The sequence below is a fragment of the Myripristis murdjan genome, chromosome 12 (genome assembly GCF_902150065.1).
Source record: "Myripristis murdjan chromosome 12, fMyrMur1.1, whole genome shotgun sequence".
Taxonomy (NCBI): Eukaryota; Metazoa; Chordata; class Actinopteri; order Holocentriformes; family Holocentridae; genus Myripristis; species Myripristis murdjan.
In genome coordinates this window covers 5,391,086-5,410,533 of record NC_043991.1, presented here as the reverse complement: position 1 = coordinate 5,410,533, position 19,448 = coordinate 5,391,086, and the positions used below count along the sequence as shown (strand labels likewise).

Genomic DNA, 19,448 nt, shown 5'->3' with positions numbered 1-19,448 from the left:
AAGATATAACAAAAAAATATATATATTTCTTCCTTTAAAAATGGCTAAAGCTTCTCTTTGAAGAGAACAGACACACAAACACACAGAGACAGGCAGACAGACAGACAGGCAGACAGACAGACAGTCATGAAGCTGCAGCAGCACACAGAAACAGCCAAAAAACATGTAAAGTCCGGTGATTCGTCACAATGATTCAAACTCTCGATCGTATGCAGAGGTGAACGGTAAGAAAGCGCAATTACTTGAGTTCTGTAATTCAGTATATTTTTTGAGTGTCTGTATTTATCAGTATGAGTTTTAATATTTGTTTTTTTGGAAATGTATTACCTTTACTCCACTACATTTCAAAGACAAACTGTACTTTTGGCCACATTTCTATGCAGGTTGTTGTCACTCGTTACTGTTAAATGCTTAGCTTTGTTGAAGTCAGCTGTTGATTTTTTTTAAAATTTTCTTTTCTAAAATGTGATTGGCCACACGCTGGGTTCCTTGCAAGAGAGGAGCCAATCACAACTCCTGCTCTCGCCTTGGTTTTGATGTAAAAGCGGAACCACGTCATCCAGCTCTGCAAGTGCAAGCGAGACATTTCCATGCTGAAGTTTCTGGAGCTGTTTTCTGTTATGTTAGCTGTGACCTCTTCCTTGTAGTTTTTCAGCTTTTATTGTGAAATTTGGAAAATGACAAAAAGTAGAACCAGCAAAGCAGAGGCAGGTTCCTCTACTCGTCTTTACTGACTGAGCATTTTATTGTGAAAGGTTCCACAATCTGCCACTGATCATTTGCTCTGTGTGATGGATCTGATTTAAGATGCAGTGAAGGACAAAACTCAAGCAACAATGTACTTAAGCAACCGCAAAATTACTGAATTAAAAAAAAACAATACCAAAAACTTTACCAAAAAAAAAAAAAAAATACAAGTACTCAAAAAAGTTACTCAATTACATTAACATGAGTAAATGTAATCGGCTACTTTCACCTCTGACAAGCATGCCAGTGCCTTAATCAGGTGGTTTCAGAGAGTTACGAGGTTCTGTGAACGCATCATGAAAACAATGAAGCTTTTGAAAACTTTACTATTTTTAACAGCACTTTAACTTTGTAGTGGAGTAACATTTAAACCGGGAGGATCTATACTTTGTCTCCAGTAACGGGGCTGTGTACTTTGTCCACCGTGTATATATTTATTTAAATTTTAAAATGAGTTTAAGGTCACTGCTTTGATATGTGAGCCGGAGTCTCTGTGGCTCTGTTTTGACAGTTTGAGCGTACTCGCCACAGGGGTGACTGGGCGTAGTTTGGTTAATGATATGGTCAAAATTAAGTAATCGCATGACTGCATTTTGATCTTACAAGCATTAAGTTATTTTAGTAACAAATTCAGGTCATGCCGGATTAAAAAAAAAAAAAAAAAAAAAGAGAATATGTTTCAATATCTGAAATACCTCGGGAGCTGATTTAACATATCAGACGCTTCGAGAGCCTCAGAAGCATTTAAATCACTTGTAATTTAAGAAGTCCAAGAGTCCCTTGTGATTTTGCAAGTTTTCTGCATGTATTACAATACAAAACACAGATCTGAAGTGATGTCTGCACGCTGGAAACTTCTCCCAGTGGTACATAAATTTATCAGCACCTAAACAAGTGATGTTTCCGGCACAGTGCTCTTCAAAAGAAAATCCAAAATGACGAGCGCTGTGCTTGAAACTGCGCTGCTCATGAAATTAGATGATTTTTTTTTGGGGGGGGGGGGGGGAGTGGAGGGGATTCTATTTATATTTTCAGAGTACACTGGTAGTCCATGGCAGTGATTCAGCACAAACTGGCAACCCAACACGTCAGCAATGGGAAAAGATGACAAGCCGGGGCATGAAGTACATGCTCTATCGAGGGACGAGTGACACAGGACTCATATTATGTCAAAAACATGAGTATCATCCTTCAAATTACCTATTTTTTTTTTTTTTTTTTTTTTTAATCTTTGCTTTTACCTATCTGGCCGTACCCTTTGCAGTTGATTGATCTCCTTCTGCTTGGTGTGAAGGGCCACCAGGGCTTGCTCATGCTCTGTCTGCAGCCGCTGCTTCTGCTCTGCAGCCTCGTGCATATGCTGGGGAGGAGAGACAGACAGGACGGCGTTATGCTCAAGAACGCAATTTAAAGTTTCTGGACAGAGTCTCAGCAGAATTACTGAGCCGCAATCTCCGAGAGAGACTGTGTCGAGGGCGGCAGATTTGACTTGACTCTTTGGCACTTTTCCACCAACACAGTGCCAGCTAAGGCCCCTCATCTAGAACTGGTTCCACGCATTTACACTGAAAAAATACACAGTTACACAAAACTGCTGGTCCCAAATATGGAACCGCTGACGTCAGGCGGCTGTGCATTTTTCAGTTTATGTCATCAGGTTCTGCAAAGGTTTCATAACCATGCAAGGGTTGTAGAAGTTTCTGAACCCAGAGAGAAGCGTGTATATAATTAAGCTAAAACATGAAAATTACCAAAATCGGAGATACAAGGTTTTCACCCGACAGTGACGAAATCCAGTTTTTAGAATTAAATTAGTTTTTTTTTTTTTTTTTTTTTTTTTTTTTAAAGTAAGCCAAGCAGTTTCGTTATGAGTGTGGATACCCGACCTGAGCCTGGATCCAACAGGTCCCAACGGGTCCCAACGGGTCAGGCCGGCTTTGAACAAAACACTTAGAAATTATGTTTGGGTTTGGGCGGGGTTCAGTCACATTGGTGTCATCTTATTGAACCTCTAGTGTAAAATAAATAAATATGATGGACCTGCTGTCTGTTCTGGGCAACTTTCTGTACAGTGCTGGAGTTTATGTGATGACACTGAAGGCAACACGTAGGCTATATATCAGGCGGTGAATGAAACCTAGTGATAGAGGAAAAAGTCGGGTTCAGACACCAAAAAAACAAAAAAAAAACAAAAAAAACAATGCCTTTTGGGTCCAGGTCGGGTTAAGTTACCATGCTCCCATCTCGGGTCAAGTTCAGACAAAAATATGTGGCCCAATCCACTTTCCAGTTGCGTTCTGTCAGTGTTTTCCAAAACCACCCTCACTTCCGCTATGTAACATTCGCTTCCGAAATATGTCGAAATACGGACTGGTTTTCCAAAAGCACCAATGCAGAACTAGCTTTGGCACCAGCAACAGCATCAGCCTGGTGGAAAAGATAAACTCAAGAGTCTGACTAATAATGAAAAATCTGCCGTTAAAACTCGTGGCCCTGACAGGAGGCTGTACCCCCTGCTGTGCCCGGGGTACCACCCGACCACAGCAGCCTTGATCAAGGCACTGACTCCGATCGAACAGCACTGAGCTGCAGGCAATCCTGCACTCTGACCTCTGGTGAGAAATGCAGATGTGAGCGCAGATCAGGAAGGTTAAAGCAGAAAATCAAACACCACTTGCAGGATATAACTTCTTTTGCCTCTTCTTCTTCCGTCTCTGGCTGGCTTGTGAGAACAAATTTGCGCTACTCTCTGCAGAGATATAATAAGACAACAAGCTGGTGGGCCTGTGTAATTATGTTCCGCTGTAGTTATGAGGGTTATGAAAACACAAGCAAAGCAAAAGTGTGGCTGCATCAGCTTCAAAATGACAAAACCAACATTGAAAAGAAAATCCTGGAGTATGCATTCTGTTGCCTCTCAGATAACTCTAAGCTATACAATCAAACCATGGCCACGCACTGATTACTGCAGCTTAAAAAACATTACAAAACGGGTCTGAGAGTCAGTTTAAACAATTCCCTTTTTACATATCCAACTGGTGTCAAAACCTGTAGGATAATTCTTGCGTATAGGTAAGAACAGTCTTATACCATGTAGGGTAATCATATTTATCACTCCTGCTGTGCATCCATGATCTCCAACCTTCACTGCAAAATGATGTAGATTCAATTCTACTCTGCGATTCCCGCAAGCCGTCACGCATGATCACTCACGCTGAACCCAAAATCTACCCGTCTCTAAATTAGCCGAGTCATGACTATACAGTATCCATCCACAGACTTAAGAGCAGCTGCCACATCTTGCAGAAACAGAGTTAAGGCCATAAGATGTTTCGCAGAGCTTAAGAAGAAAATACAGCTTAGAAAAGCTCTGACATTCATCATTTTCTCTTTCTGTTCTCTCTCCCTCAGAGAGAAGAAAAGCCTCTTTACCTCCCGGAGTGGCTTCGAGGTGTCCTGAGCAGGCAGCCGCTGCTTTGCATAATCAGGGAGGAGCTCTAAGCCGCGGAGGGCTCGGAGGACTGGGCTGGGTGAGAGGCTGTCACTGGAGCTTTACCCAAAAACTTTCTCTTAACCCTTTTCTGTTCAGGGACCATCTGCTGTGTCTCTCTCTGCAACACCCTGTGACCAACCTGCACACCTGACCTGAGCGCTGCCTGATCTGCAAAACACCTCAACAACTAATTCACCGTCATATTCCGTTAAAATGCAGCTATTTTTGAAACAAGTGGAGGAAAAAAAATCTGCTCACTGGATGAGACAATCCCACTTCTTTTCTGGGATTAGCCCACTTGGATAAACTGGAAAAACTCTAGAAACGGGTTGACTGGCATTGGAAACAAGTGGGATTCTCGTCCGATTCTCACAAGTGGAAATCCCATCCTATCTCATCCCAGTAACAGATTTGTCTACATTTATCTTAAGAAAAATACTGACCCCATAGGTCATTTGTACAGCAGCTTATTACGACCTATAGTTATGTTAAGTTTAGTGACCTCTAGTGGTCCTGTAAATGACAACACTGTGGTGTAGGCTTCATGGAGCGACAAAAATCTACATAAGGAGTTTGCCAGGATGGACGGGTCAATCAACACGACTGAGGTGACTGAATTCCAAGCTTGAGCAGTGTTCGCAGGTAGCCAATGACAGCTAGATATTATTAGCAAGGTAATAGTTGGTATTTTTAGTATTTTTAGTGGCTTTTGAGTCCTTTAGGTCATATTAGAGACGCTCCTGTGGTTCGTAGGCACTACTAATGTAGGAAATACTCCTGCTGGTTCTCTTAGAAGGTTGGTACGTATGTAGCCTGTTGGAGGATTTGGTGATTTTCACAACTGAACATGAGACTAAATGACTTGTTAAGATGGATATATTCTTTACAGTGTGTTGTTCTGTCAGTTACTGTGGGCGATGCAGCTCAGGAGGTAACAGGTGGGTTCGCGGTTCGACCCCCGGCTCCTCCAGAGAGCATTTCAAAGTGTCCTTGAGCAAGACACTCAACGACTAACCGCAACCTTGGCACCTTGCACGGTAACCTCTGCCATCAGTTGCCCCTTTCCACCAAAAAGCACCTGGTGCTAGTTCGGTGCTGGTGCTAGAGCCAGTGCTTAACTGGTTCCAACAAAGAACCGGTTTGCTTTTCCATCGGCCAAGAGCCAAGTGGAGCCAAGTCAGAGCCACGTCATTACGTCATCGTAAAATGTGATCACGTGGGTGTGCGAGACGCTCGCTCGAAATCACAATAACCAACATGGACGACCCACTGTAGCAATGCAAATACTGCTCGTGTCTTTACAAGCCTACATTGCGGTCCAGAGGCGAAAAACGCAATTATTGCCGGCTACCCGTCGTATTCGTGGTCGGAACGAACGGTGACTACATTTAGCTATACGTTTATAGCGTTTGCTGTTCCCGTTTGAGTCTGTAACCCCGCCCACCAATGATGTGGTGGGCTGCGTCATCGGTTCTTTCTCTTGCCCCTGTTTAGCCCCTGCTCGGAGTTGGTGCTTGCTTGGAACCGATTTGGAACCAGTTTGGCCGGTGCTTGGGCGGTGGAAAAACAAAGAACCGGTGCTAAGTCAGGCACTGGCTCTGAACCAGCCCTGGAACCTCTTTGGTGGAAAATGGATAAGTGTGTGATTAGCCGGCTTTCCAATGATGCACCAAGGCTAGTTGCATTTCCATTGTCACTCCCGGCCTTTGAATGCGCCACGGTGCAGCTACGCCAGGGCCGGTATAGGTGCCGCCAAATATAACCCACACAGGGCTAACTGAGGTCTGAGGCCGAGTTAAGGGTGATAAGTGTGGGGAGACGGTGCAGCTGAGAAGCACAGACGTCAGCTCAGCAGCTCGCTTTGGTAGAAGAAAAATAATGGAGAAAGGAAAAATGGAGAACAATGAGCAGTCCTGGTCAAACGAGGACATTAGGGCTCCGCTCACTATCTGGGCAGAGGATAATGTCAAATCGACGGTGCTTGCTGAAATGAGGATGATATGCGATATACAGTGGTGGAAAAAAGTTTTTGGACACCTCATGCATTTGTGAAATATTGCATTAAGAATCACTCTTAGGTCTTCAAGTGCAATTTCTTTTAGTACAGTCACAGCCAAAATACTAAAGAAATCCTAAAAAAAGCCATTAAAAACTCAAAATTGATTGGTTCCATAAAAATACATAAGAAATTTTGAGTATTGGGTCATTTTGGTACCAGTGATGAAGGTCGTTCTTTTTATTAAAAGACACAATTTTTGTTGCCAAGCTTGGTGTCTATATAAAGCCAGCACATTTGAAAGTTCTTCAGACACAAAAATGGCTAAAACAAGGAACCTAACGCAGGAAACACGCCTGAAGATAAAGATTCTCAGCCAGGAAGGGTACAGCTGCCGCCAGATAGCCAGGAAGTGCAGATGCAGTCCTTCAGCAGTTGGATACACTCTGCAGAAATACAGACGAACCAACAGCTTGGAAGACAAACCAAGATCTGGGCGTCCAAGGGTTTCTTCAGCAAGAAATGACCGCATCCTGATCCGCATGTGCAGGCAAAACCACCGAATGACATCACAGGAGCTTCAGCAGCAGTGGTCGACTTTCAGATCATGGCTTAAGGTCCTACAAGGCTATCAAGAAGCCCCTGATCAGTGAGAGACAGAGGCTAGCCCGGCGTCGTTGAACAGGCACACAAGAACTGGACAGCCAGGAACTGGAAGAAGATTCTGTGGTCAGAAGAATTTATCAAGAATTTAGTTTTGTTAGTTTTTCTTCTAAACAATAAACAAAAAAAATATAATTTGTATTTGTTTGTATCTGTCTAATGCAGCCACACTTTTTGAAACACAAAAAAGATTTTTCCACAAATATTTCATGATCATATTTGAGATTGTGTAAAATTTTAAGGGTGTCTGAAAACTTTTTTCCACCACTGTATAATGAGCGAGCTGGCAAGGTGGGGATGGTGGTACGTAGTCCTGCAGTGGTGAGTCGGTGCCGGGTGTGCAGACTTCAACCACTCGCTTCCCTCCTCCCACTGGTGTGCACGGGACGAGGCTGCGGGGTGATCGGCACAACGGCGGAAACACAAATGGCTTTTGCTCTCACAGCTGAGGGCATCACACTCGCCGTGGCGGGACAGCGGGAAGACGGCTCATGTGTGTGTGTGTGTGTGTGAATGGGCGACTGTGAAGCAAAACACTGCAAAGCGCTTTTTTGTTTGGTCGGTAAACTAGAAAAGCGCCGCACAAACGCGCTCCATTTACTGTGCATCTCCGCTGGAGTGGCTCGAGCACACTTTGGTTACTCACAGTCTCCAGTCCGTCAGGGGATTCGGATTCAGCAAACCTGCTCTAGACTATTATCGCCCTTTTTCTGTCGCCGTGGCGTTAATGCAGGTGCACCGGGGAGACGCCACCGAGAGCGATGAAGGGGCTGTTTGTGCGGGTCAGAGTAAAAACGTCAGAAAGAGGTTCGTTTACCTCTGAGACAGGTGCGTTTCATCGCCTGCAGGTGGAGAATTTTTCTTTAAATCATCATTATTATTGTCACTTTGTCATATTATTGTCACTACTTTGTTGTTATTGTCACTATCCTCATCATTATCGCCATATTTGTCACTGTCATCTTCATCTTCACCATATTTTTGGATGACCTGTGCGCTTTATGGTATCATAGGCACTCATTAGGCATTGATTAGTGTCTTAATTCTCCATGCAAACTGAAATATACATTTAGATATCTGATGATTTTTAAGATTTACTTTATTTATTAGAGGTTTCAGATGAAGAAACCCATTTGAACATCTCATAATTTTGTTTTATTTTCTTTTTCATGTTTTTTTATCGTCTGTTTCCTCTCTCTGCTTCCCCCTCCCACACCGCATCACCTTCTCTAATTTTCTTGAACACGTCGTCTCCGTGTCCACATAATCAATACACAATAAGAAAGTGACAAACCTTTCTTTTCTGTATTAAGGAGTGGGTCAATTTTTCTCAGATGGGTACATTTCTCTCTCAAATATCCCTACAAACAGATAATCAATAGGAGATGCAGGGAGGCGAGGATTTGTAATGAGAGTGCTTTCCACAGAGCAATGAAACTGTGTCTGATTACTATTGGCAGACGGGGGAGAATAATGAAAAAGAGCCCCCACCTATGAAAGCGATGACACTTCACCTCATGTTTCCTGCTAAACTTTCCTCACAAACACAAACATATTAAATGGACAAGGGAAATGAGAATATTTCTAAAAGCGGCAGCGGGGAGTCGGTCTCAAACGTGCTCCAAATCTGAAGAACGAGGTGAGCCGGGGGAGAAGTGGAGGAGGGATGAATGAACAGGGAGGCTGATGGGAAATAGCCCAGGCTGTAGCGCTGCAGGGGCAGAGGGACATGTGGGTGTGAAGATGGACAGACCGACTGGAGCAGTGGCGTCCTGCCCGTTCATTTTTTACATAAAAAATAGGATTGTATCAGACAATTCACTTACAACTGCAGCACAGACAAGTCTTTTTATCTTAAAATGTGGCATCAACCAATGCAGAATTGGTTGGTTAGTTAATTTTATTTTCGCACAATTTAAAATCCGTAAAAATAAGAAAGAAAGGAGCCAATATCCAGTGCAGAGAGAGGCAGAAAACCAAGTGGGTGTATTTGAAGCCTCCACGCAACTTAAGTTAAAATTTAAAAAAGTGGTGACAAACTGAGAGTAATAGAATATATAATCACAACAAGCTATGACAGAAATAATATCAAAATAAAAGCATGATGTGACTGTATATGGCCTGCTCCACATCTACAGGGTGTCCCCTCTGAAACAGGAAGAGCGGAAAAACGTTGCAGACAGAAAACTTAAAGAGCCACTCAACACTAAATAACATAAGGAAGAAAACGGACGCTGTGCTGCCCTCTAGAGGTTGAAACGTTCAGTCATGTTGCTCTTCTGGACACACCCAATTTGTGATGTAGCTGCAGGTTTTCTTTTCTTTTCTTTTCTTTTCTTTTCTTGCAGCTCTAAATGGCAAAATACCTGCAACTACATCACTGACTAGGTGTGGCCGTCATGCTTGAACGTTTCAACCCCTAGGGGGCAGCGCAGCAGAAATTCAATGCCGGTGTCGAGTCTCTCTTTAAGATCTGAATGTTGTTTTGTCTCAGAATCGGCAGGAACCCCAAAAGTTCAAACTCAAAATGTGCATGTAAATCTCACAGGTTGTCACGCTCTTCCAAAAATGATAAGAAAGTTAAGTTACACTGGAAAATATCTACGGTAAGTGACAGCGAAACAGAAGCATGACAATGAATGTTGCTTATTAACATATTTGTGTATTAACGTGACCTTACACTGCAAAAAGTCAAAATCTTACCATGAGTATTTGTCTTATTTCAAGTAAAAATGTCTTATTTCTAGTCAAAATATCTCATTACACTTAAAATAAGACATGATCAGCTCAGAAATAACTTGTCTTTAGACAATTTTCACTTGTTTCAATTGAAAATTTACTTGAAACAAGTTAAAATTTGCTAGAAACAAGAAACAAATTCTGCCAATGGAACAAGCAAATTTTTACTTGTGACACAAGTGAACAAGTAAAAATTTGCTTGTTCCATTGGCAGAATTTGTTTCTTGTTTCTAGCAAATTTTAACTTGAAACAGGTGAAAATTGCCTAAAGACAAGTTATTTCTGAGCTGATCATGTCTTATTTTAAGTGTAATGAGATATTTTGACTAGAAATAAGACATTTTGACTTGAAATAAGACAAATAATCTTGGTAAGATTTGACTTTTTGCAGTGTACCAGTAACGCTTTTTTAAAAATGCAAGCAAATAGTGAAGGACATGGTTCGATTGGGACATGAGGTTTTTGGGACGGTAGGTTTTTAGCTTTAAGCGTTTAACTTGAAACAAGTCCAGTTCAAGTCACGTATTTCACTAAATGCTCAGTAACACGGTCTTTGGATCAAGGCCAAAAACAAGGATTCCCTGCAAAACTTCCCTCTCATCTTATTTTAGCAATAATCCAAATTACATCGTCTTAACACATTTTTGCTTGTGATGTTTTTTGTTATTGTTATTTGCATGATGCCCCTGGATGTTACAGATGGGGAAAAAAAATACTACAACTATTACTGCTACTACTACTACTACTAAACCTACTACTACTACCACTACCACTAATATTTGTACAGCGCTTTTCTTATTACTCAAATACACAATTAAATGAGATAAAAATCACATGAAATAAACAATACTACATAAAAGCAGATAAACATAAAAACAGCGCACAAGTTGAAATGGTTTCCGTTTTGTTTGCAATTACTTTTTTTTTAGCATTTGCTTCATCTTGTGGTGCGTGTGACTTACAGACACCACAGAAAGTCTCACTGAACTGACTTCCAAATACTTTCCAGCGATCGTCTAAACTTTCTGCAGCTATTTGTGTTGCCCCGTGTTGCGTCCCCGAACCATCTGGCGCCACCGTCGCCCCGAGCAAACCGTAAAAAGCTATTTACAAATCCTGTTTGATTATCTCTGCGCGGTGAGGTGAGCGTTCTTAAAATGAACTGCACCCCGGCGACAAAGCACCTTCTTCGGTGTCTAATCCAGTTAAGTATTTACTTAACTTTCGGTCACACACTGGAAGCAGCTGCCTCCTCCGGGATGGGAGGCGTTCATGGACACACTTGGACAAACTCCAGCCTCCAGTGGGCAAAGGGCATCATGGGCCGCCGGAGCTGTTGTTTATTATCTTTATGCTTCCAGGCTGAGACATTTTGCTCAGCGGTCGCTTCCACCAGAGAGAGCTCCCCACCAGTTGACATATGTGATGTGTGCCACCCCCGTTGCCCTCTTTCAAACCGATCTATCAAAACATCACCTCACACCAGTTCCCCTTCAGTCATGTCCCACTTCCAGGATACATGGAAGAAACTATTCCTGATTCATAATCTACTTTGTATGTTTAGATTTTAAAATATGGTGTTTTTCTAAGATAAAGATCCATTTTTTCTGTCTTTGCTGCTAGGGGAGTTACAGGAAAATGCTTCAGTAAAAGTCTCCTTCCACTCAAAAATATGTTTTTCTTAAGTTTATCTTCCGTCAAATGTCTAACCTTGATGATACCGACTTGTATCTGGTCAAAGTTTGTCACTAGAGAGGTGTTTTCACACTCCTACTGAAGGTGGAGGTGTGTGTGTGTGTGTGTGTGTGTGTGTGAAAAATTCAGACGGACCCTGGGCCAGCTCTATCTGCTGCATCACAAATCCCACAGCCAATCAGACGGGGCGCTGCTGTGCATATCATTAGCAGCAGCTCCACCGGTGACCGTCAGTGTATTCAGAGCTTTTCCACGGCCACACCGGTGTTTTATTTTCCAAAACACAACTAGAACAATTCAAAACGGCTGCTTCACATGAGCAATATTAGTGTGTACCTGTTTTTTTTTCTTTTTCTTATGGTTAGATTATCTAATATTGACACAATTTTCAGGGGTTGCAGGATGGGACTTGGGCTTTCAGTGAACGTAAAGCTGACCCACACCAGTGTTTTATTTTGGAAAGATCAACCACATGAACAACGTTAGTCTGACAAAGATTTGCTGAAATTTTTTTTTTTTTTCTTGCATGGTTAGATTATGAAAAATGACACTATGTGAACAACTGTGGTGGAACCAGGACTTCCTGGTTGGGAGAACAGAGCTCCGATTACAAGCCGGCAGACATCAGGATGGGCCGAGACCAAATGCATATTCATGAGTCTGTGCATTTTTAATGAGAGCAAGATTTAGAGGTATATTTAATCGAAAAGTACATGTAATATGCAGTATTGATGGACAGATTGCTCTTTAGAGGCTTAATAAATGACTGGAGGGCGACTATAAGACTCCCCAAGTCAAAGGATCAGAGTGATTATTTTATTTACTGTCTTTTACTGGTAAATAGTCAGTAGGCCTATAAATCTCCACTGTGAATGGTCAAAAATTGAAACCCCAGCATAATTCCTAAAATAAGTAGGCTGTGCTATAATAAGTTAAGTATTAAAACATGAATGTAAGTTTGATAGTGCACATTTTATGAACTTTAAATCATAGAAAAACAAATACTACTGTATATTATTCCTCTGGAAAATGATGTGATGTAGGAATAAAGTGACAAATGCACAGAGAGAGGACTGTAGTTACTGATGAGGGAGGAACAGGGGAAAGAGGGAAATAAATGGGGAGGTAAGATGTGAAAATAAAAGGATGAATGGTGGGAAGAGGAGGAGGGACTGAGGTGATATTTGCATTTAGGCGTACGTTCATCAGGATGAACTGGAGAGTGAGGTCTTACCTTCAGAACCTGTTCCAGGTTCTCCACTTTGCCTTGGAGCTTGTTCCTCTCCTCCTGGGCCACGTCCCTCTCCTGGCTCACCACAGTGAAGGTCTGCTTCAGTTGGTCATAGTCAGATCGCACCTACATCAGGATGCAGGAGGGAGGGGGGTGGAGGAGAGGAGGGAGGAAAGGAGGAGAGAAAAAGGACGAGACAGCGGGAAGGAGAGAGGAGGTGAACGATCGCAAGCCGGAGAGATCGAGAGAACCAGAATAACATCAGGATGAAACACATCCGTTTCCTGTCTTCTATTCCTTGCAGACTTGTCGAGTTTATCCACTTTTCCAGTTTTCCAGAGCAAAACATGTATACAAATTTTATGAGGTTTGTTCTTGCGCTGTTACGTGGCTCCGTGAACACAGACTGAAGAGAGGCTGTGTTTTTTTTTTTCCTTTTTCTTTTTTCTTTTCCATTTTTTTTTTTTTCTCTTTTGGTTGGAGGGTTGATTCGGAGTTCACAGTCGAGAAATTAATCAGCACATTTCCATCTAGCTTTGATAAGAGAGAGTTGCTGATCTGTGTGTTCTGCTTCTCCTTTCTTCATCAATCAGTGGCCTCGAGGTAACCCGGCGCCTCTGGAGCCGGTCTCACAGGATCGAGCAAAACCATTCCTCAGCCACATCCCCATCCTCTCATTAATTACCGTGACAGATAAGCTTGCTTAAGGTAACTCAGACTGCACTAAATTTGACTGCTGCACAGGAAAGGAGTTCATTCATGTTATGAATCCGTGCATTGTGGAGTTTATGATTGGAGCTGCGCGGTCACACGTCCAGTTTCATCAGCTCATCAACCCTATTTTTCCATTTATTATCATTAGACTTAAAGTGGCCAATTAGTATAGTATGAGTGTGCAATTTTATGTGTTGAAGTGATGAAGCTGCCGTGACAACATCATTTCCTGCAAAGGATTACAGCTGTCCCTCGCTATAATGCGATTCACCTTTCACGGCCTCGCAGTTTCGCAGATTTTTTTTAGTGCAATTTTGCATGCTTTTTTTTTTTTTTTTTAACAGCGCATTGTGTTCCGCGTCCTGATTGGCTAAGGGAAAGCCCGCGCATTGTGTTCTGCGTCCTGATTGGCTAAGGGACTGTAGACCATTGTCAATCAATCTCCTCCGTGCCGTGTCTCCTGTACAGTACAGAACGCGTTCATTCTATAATACTGGACTTATTTTTCTACGAAGGTTTGAACTTTGAGAGTTTAAACAAGAGAGAAAAGTGAGAAAATGTTAATGCCTGTCTGAGAAAAGTGTATAAAGTGTGTAGTGAGGGGTTTTACAGCCTTAAAACATCTAGAATAACTGTAAAAAATAAAGCTGACTACTTCGCGGATTTCGCCTATTGCGGGTTATTTTTAGAACGTAACTCCCGCGATAAACGAGGGACCACTGTAATAAAGTATCATTCATTCATCCATTCATCTATAAGTACATGGGACACGCAGCATAATATCGTCGTATGAATATGACTTCAGTCCAGTCCTGAACTGCAGGCTCTCAAATTTTCTTTAACCCTATAAAGCCATTTGTATCATATATGATACACGTTATCAATTCACACATTCCGTTTTCAGTTTAATCAATACTTGACCAAAATACTGTTGTATACCTTTGGACACTTCCCCTGTTCACCCTGGACCATACCATTGGCACTTCAAGTACATATCATATATCATACAACAGAAAGATCGTTTTTTACATTTTGTTATAGGACTAAATAAAGGGTTCAATTTCAAAAAATTGGAATTTTCTGTCAATTCTTTCATAGTTCAGGTTTTACAGGGTTAATAATGCACCTCCTTTGATTTTTTTCCAGCCAAATACCTCCTGACCAGCGCAAAACAAAACAAAAAAAAAAAAAGGAAAAAAAAAACATATAAAGAGGACCAACCCAACTCCAACAACCCGATACTGAGGAGATTTTCTTGCTTCTGTTTTTGCTTCTTTTTCACTTTTTTTCTTTCTTTTCAGCCACATCATCACTACATTTCAACCACTAATCCATTCTCTGGATTTTTTTTTTTTTTTTTTTTGGTCTCGTCTTCCCGGTCACAGTGAACCAACGTCCTCGCTCGACGGCCACGGCAGCAGATTTAAACCACAAACACACACATCTGACACCTTCAGGCAACCCGGAGGGAAAACTCAATATAAAATGTGCATTATCAAACTTACATTCATGTTTTTAATACTGAACTTATTATAGCACAGCCTGCTTATTTTAGGAATTATGCATGACTCATATTTCTTGAATGAACTTTTTTTTTTTTTTTTTTTTTTTTTTTTAATTTCACGTACCCCCTGCAGTACTCCGACATACCCCTAGGGGTGCGTGTGCCCCCATTTGAGCACCACTGCCACACTGTAGTCCAATGAGCCTGGATGTTTTCATTTACAGTTAATCCATGCTCCGATGTCGGCTCGTATTTAAAGGTCATTTAAGGGCCTCTGGTGACCTGCATTTCATGGAGTAAAGCAGGCTAGCGTCAACCCAATCACACACACATGCAGGTGTATGTTCACACACACACACACACTCACACACACACACACACACACATGTATGTGCCATGTCCATCCTCCCTTCAGGAAGATTAACTGTCTCTCTATCACCCTTGAAGACTGCAATTTTCTCTCCCAGCCTCCCAGTCTCTGTATCTTTCCATCTGCCATATAACAAGTCTCATTAATTTCCTTCTGTTGTCATTTTTTTTTCTTTTTTTAAATAGTGGGAATGGGTAGTTCACATCCCTTAGACTGCTTTTGTTTTCTTTTCTTTTGTTTTTTTTTTTTTTTGTCAGCTGAAATAGTGGCAAAGGTGTCTGCACAGTCACAACACTGACTTTAACAAAGACCAGCAAGACAAACTCTTCTGCAATCACTTTCTCTAATTACACCTCTACCCCTTGTTCTCTCTCTCTTTCTCTCTCTCTGTTTCTCTTAATCACTCTTAATGCCGTTCTCTCATTCCCTCCCTGTGTGCCATGTCCAGAACATTCTCCTGTGTCTCTGCCACCGTCGTCCATACAAGCCAGTCGCTTCAAGTTTAGAGATCTAGCTGTGGCTGGGCGCAGTTTTTGCCCCACTTCCTTCTCATCCCTGCGCCCACCTTGTCCGGGGACAGATGGCGTCTTTTTGTGTGGCGCGGTGCGGCGCGGCGTGGAGCGAGAGCTCTGAGCCGTGTCCCTGGACACGTGTCAAATCTGGCCCCCGTGAAAGTGACTATTAGTACCAGAGTAGCTTATCGCCTACCATCACAGACGGTCACTGTCTCTCTGCCTGTGTGTGTGTGTGTGTGTGTGTGTGTGTGTGTGCTTGAGTTTGATAATCAGGCTGTTTGGACACAATAATGCAAGGAGAGGAAGTGAGAGGGAGTGATGTGTGTATGAGAGACAGTTTTTTGTTTTTTTTTTTACTTCATGCACTACAGTATACATACAGCTTCAGTATTTAACTTTTGTTTTCATAATTCAGACAAATCGCCGTCACACACAGACTCTCTGATCCAAACTAAATCCACTGAGGAAAAAAAAAAATCCAAGCTGCTCCTGGGGATTTAATCTAATTTGTTAAAATCTATTCAGGGCAAATCAAACCGCCAGTCAACTCAAGGAAGCGCCGCAACCTCCGCCCAATCACGTTTCCCCTCCTCCCAAAAAAAAAACTCTGCCTAGCCTACCTTAACAATAATAATTTAGCTTAGCTTACTGTAGCAAAAAAATTGGGTGGCGAAGTCATTTTTTACATTGTGAGTGGTCATTTTAGCTTATTGGTTAAGGTTAGGGTTAGGGTTGGGCATACGCTGGTTATAGTTAAGTCAAGTAGGTCCTGCATTCACCATTCTAGGAAAAAAATATCATGTCTTACATGTGCATTTCCAAAAAAAACAACAAAAAAAAAACACTCCACCTTGCTTTCCTTATCTATAATAATTTAGTTATTCTTACTGCAGCTACAACTCACCAGCTCCTGCTTCCTCTTTGCATCGACACCACACACACACACACCAGCGCACACGTGCATGGCCTTGAATCTCAGGTGTGTGTTTGAGTTCAAATTTTCGATAAAAGTCGACGCTCTCCAAAAAGTTACTCACACTCCACCATGAGCTTTAATACCACAGGAATACCACTTGTAATGTTACACTGCATATGTTTTGAAATATGATTGTATTGGGAAAAATATGAGTAAAGAACCAATATTTCAAGCACATGATAAAAAAAAAATATATACACTTTTTATTTAAAGCAGTATGGATGTTTAGTAAAACAACTGCCTGTATATGTTTCAATATGACTCTATATTCACCTCCCTCACTCAAAAACATGATTTTTGAAGTTACAAATATAACTCACATATGGAAAGTCTTGGTCACAATTTTTTTTATTATTTTATTATTTTTTTTATTATTATTATTTTATTTTATTTTATTTTATTTTATTTTATTTTATTTTATTTTATTTTATTTTATGCTGACTGCTGAATTTTCAAAATATAACTGTTTGAATTAGAAAGTGGTCATCTGGAAGTCCCGGTATGTGAATCCACAGTGAACCCGGCTCTACTTTCTCATCCCAGCAGCTCGATTTGAAAATAAACTTCCATGTTGCTTTAATGTGAACATATGTGTGTGTATTGATGTGTATGGATTGATTAGGATCCCAACATGACGCTGATGCTTCATCCATCTAGGCTACACAGGCCCTACATCACTGGCACTGCAAAATAATGTACACCTCACCATTGACCGCTGACAGCTGATAAGTGCATGTGTGTGTGTGTGTGTGTGTGTGTGTGTGTGAGACTGTCATACCTGGTCATACTTGGACGCCCTCAGGTTGTGGTTGATCAGCTCAAGGTTCAGGCGATTTTTCTCCTGCAGGGCAGCATGGAGCTTTGTTTTCTGTGGACGATAAAGAGAAAGTGGAAAACCCAAAAAAAAAAGAAAAGAAAAGAAAAGAAAAAAGAGAAAGAGAAAGAGGTTAGTGTGCCCTGACGTTACAGCGCATTTCTAATTTCTCCTTGTGCACGGCACAGCCTCATGTGCCTGAACACATCACGTATGCGAGCCACGCTGCGTAACTCCATCTTAAAACTGTTATATAAGCGACAGATGAAAGACTCAGGTTAGTGCCGATCCCTCCCTCTGCCTGTGTGTGTGTGTGTGCGTGTGTGTGTGCATCTGTGCATGTGTGTGTGTGTGTGTGTGTGTGTGTGTGTGTGTGTGTATTTGTGTGGCTAAGCTTTTCTCTAAGATGCTGTCTGGAGGACAAAACCCACAGCTGCATACTGTCACCCTCCATTTGGTATGTGGCATTAGGAATGGAAGAGGGCAAAGGAGGGGAAAAAGGGACGGAGAGAGAGAGAGAGAGAGAGAGAGAAAGGGAGAGAGAGAGAGAGAGAGGAGGTTTGAAGGAAGGAAGTGAGAATAGAGGGGGGTGACTAGAAAGAGAGGAAAGCATGGGAGGTGGGAATTCAGATGAGAAAAATGATCTGATAAATCATTAAATGAGTGAAAAGTCATAATAATCGTTAGATGCAAGTTACATGCAATTTGTTGGTAAAAAAAAAAAAACAACAAAAAAAAAAACAAGCCAACTCAAGATATAATGAGGTTGCGAGTGACTGGGCTGAACAGAGGCATGCGCTTCCCTTCTTCCGCTCCGTTCCGCCTAAATTCGCATTCAGAAGTTGTCGTGCTGCGAGGGCTGCAGGTACTCATGCATTACATAATTACACCAGACTCAAACTAGGCCAGCGCTTCCCTCCTATCATGGCTCTCAGTGTTCAAGAATGATTTCATTGCACCCGTCGACCGGCCGCGTCCCCGGCGTGTAACACCAGTCCACCTCGCTGGTGCACGGGGGCTCGCAGGATATCAGGCGCGAGCGTGAGGCGGCGTTACATTCCAGCTTTCACACAGTTTTCCATCTGCCATGCATGCTGGAGATAAACAGAAATCTAGGAATGAATTTACAGGACAAGTCGAGCGTTGTCGCACTTCCACTGTGGATTGAAACAAACAACACAAAACAAGCAAACAAGCAAACAAACCAAAAAAAAAAAAAAAGTCTGGAAAGTGTAAGATCAAATTGAGTCCCCAAATTATTGAGGGAAAAAAAAAAATAGTGTTGGCTTTAAGGCCTGCGGGGATTTTTTCTTCAACAGGTGCTTTTGATCATAAAACATTGCTTCCCAAAGGAGTTTACTGATAGTTTCAGGACCAATATTTAATTTAGTTTTGAAGCAAAAAAAAAAAAAAAAAAATAGTTTAGAAAATACATAAAACCCGGAGAGACAGACGGGAAAGCACTTTAATAAAGATGAAGACGCATGGACAAACTGTGAGAAATACTGTTTTGTCTTTGGTGCTTATCAAAAAGTGGACATTTGGTGGACTTTAAGTGTTGGCACATGGACTCATGACTGGAAACTCACTGGTTTGAACGCCCAGACCAGCAGGGAAAATGAACGAGTAACACTCTCCCTAAAAAACGGAATATACATATATATATATAACCATATTAACATGAGGCAGGCGGATGCAAAAAACTGAAAAAAAAAAAAAAAAAAAAAAACAGGCATGTGGACTCTCAAGTCTGTCACTAAATGTAAAAAAAAAAAAAAAAAAAAACTCCTCTGTGACATAAAATAGTGAGTTACAAACAAATGAAATGAAAAAATATTGATAGTACTGATCACATTTTAATTTCACTATACAACCTGTTGTATAATGACAGATAAACTTCCTTGTATCCTTGTATCTTGTAAGAGGCGGCATAATTATTCCATAAATACTGTATTTTCCTTGAAACCTTTTTGTGTGTGTATTATGACTAT

At 41.6% G+C, this 19,448-nt stretch overlaps 1 protein-coding gene across 1 annotated transcript in view; it reads right to left on the bottom strand.

The window, feature by feature from the left end:
* rimbp2a (RIMS binding protein 2a) overlaps positions 1-19,448 on the bottom strand; it is a 122,937-nt gene that overhangs the window by 39,346 nt on the left and 64,143 nt on the right. The window contains 3 exon segments of the mRNA XM_030065921.1: positions 2,003-2,107; positions 12,568-12,690; positions 17,422-17,511. Coding sequence (XP_029921781.1) covers positions 2,003-2,107; positions 12,568-12,690; positions 17,422-17,511 — 318 coding nt within the window.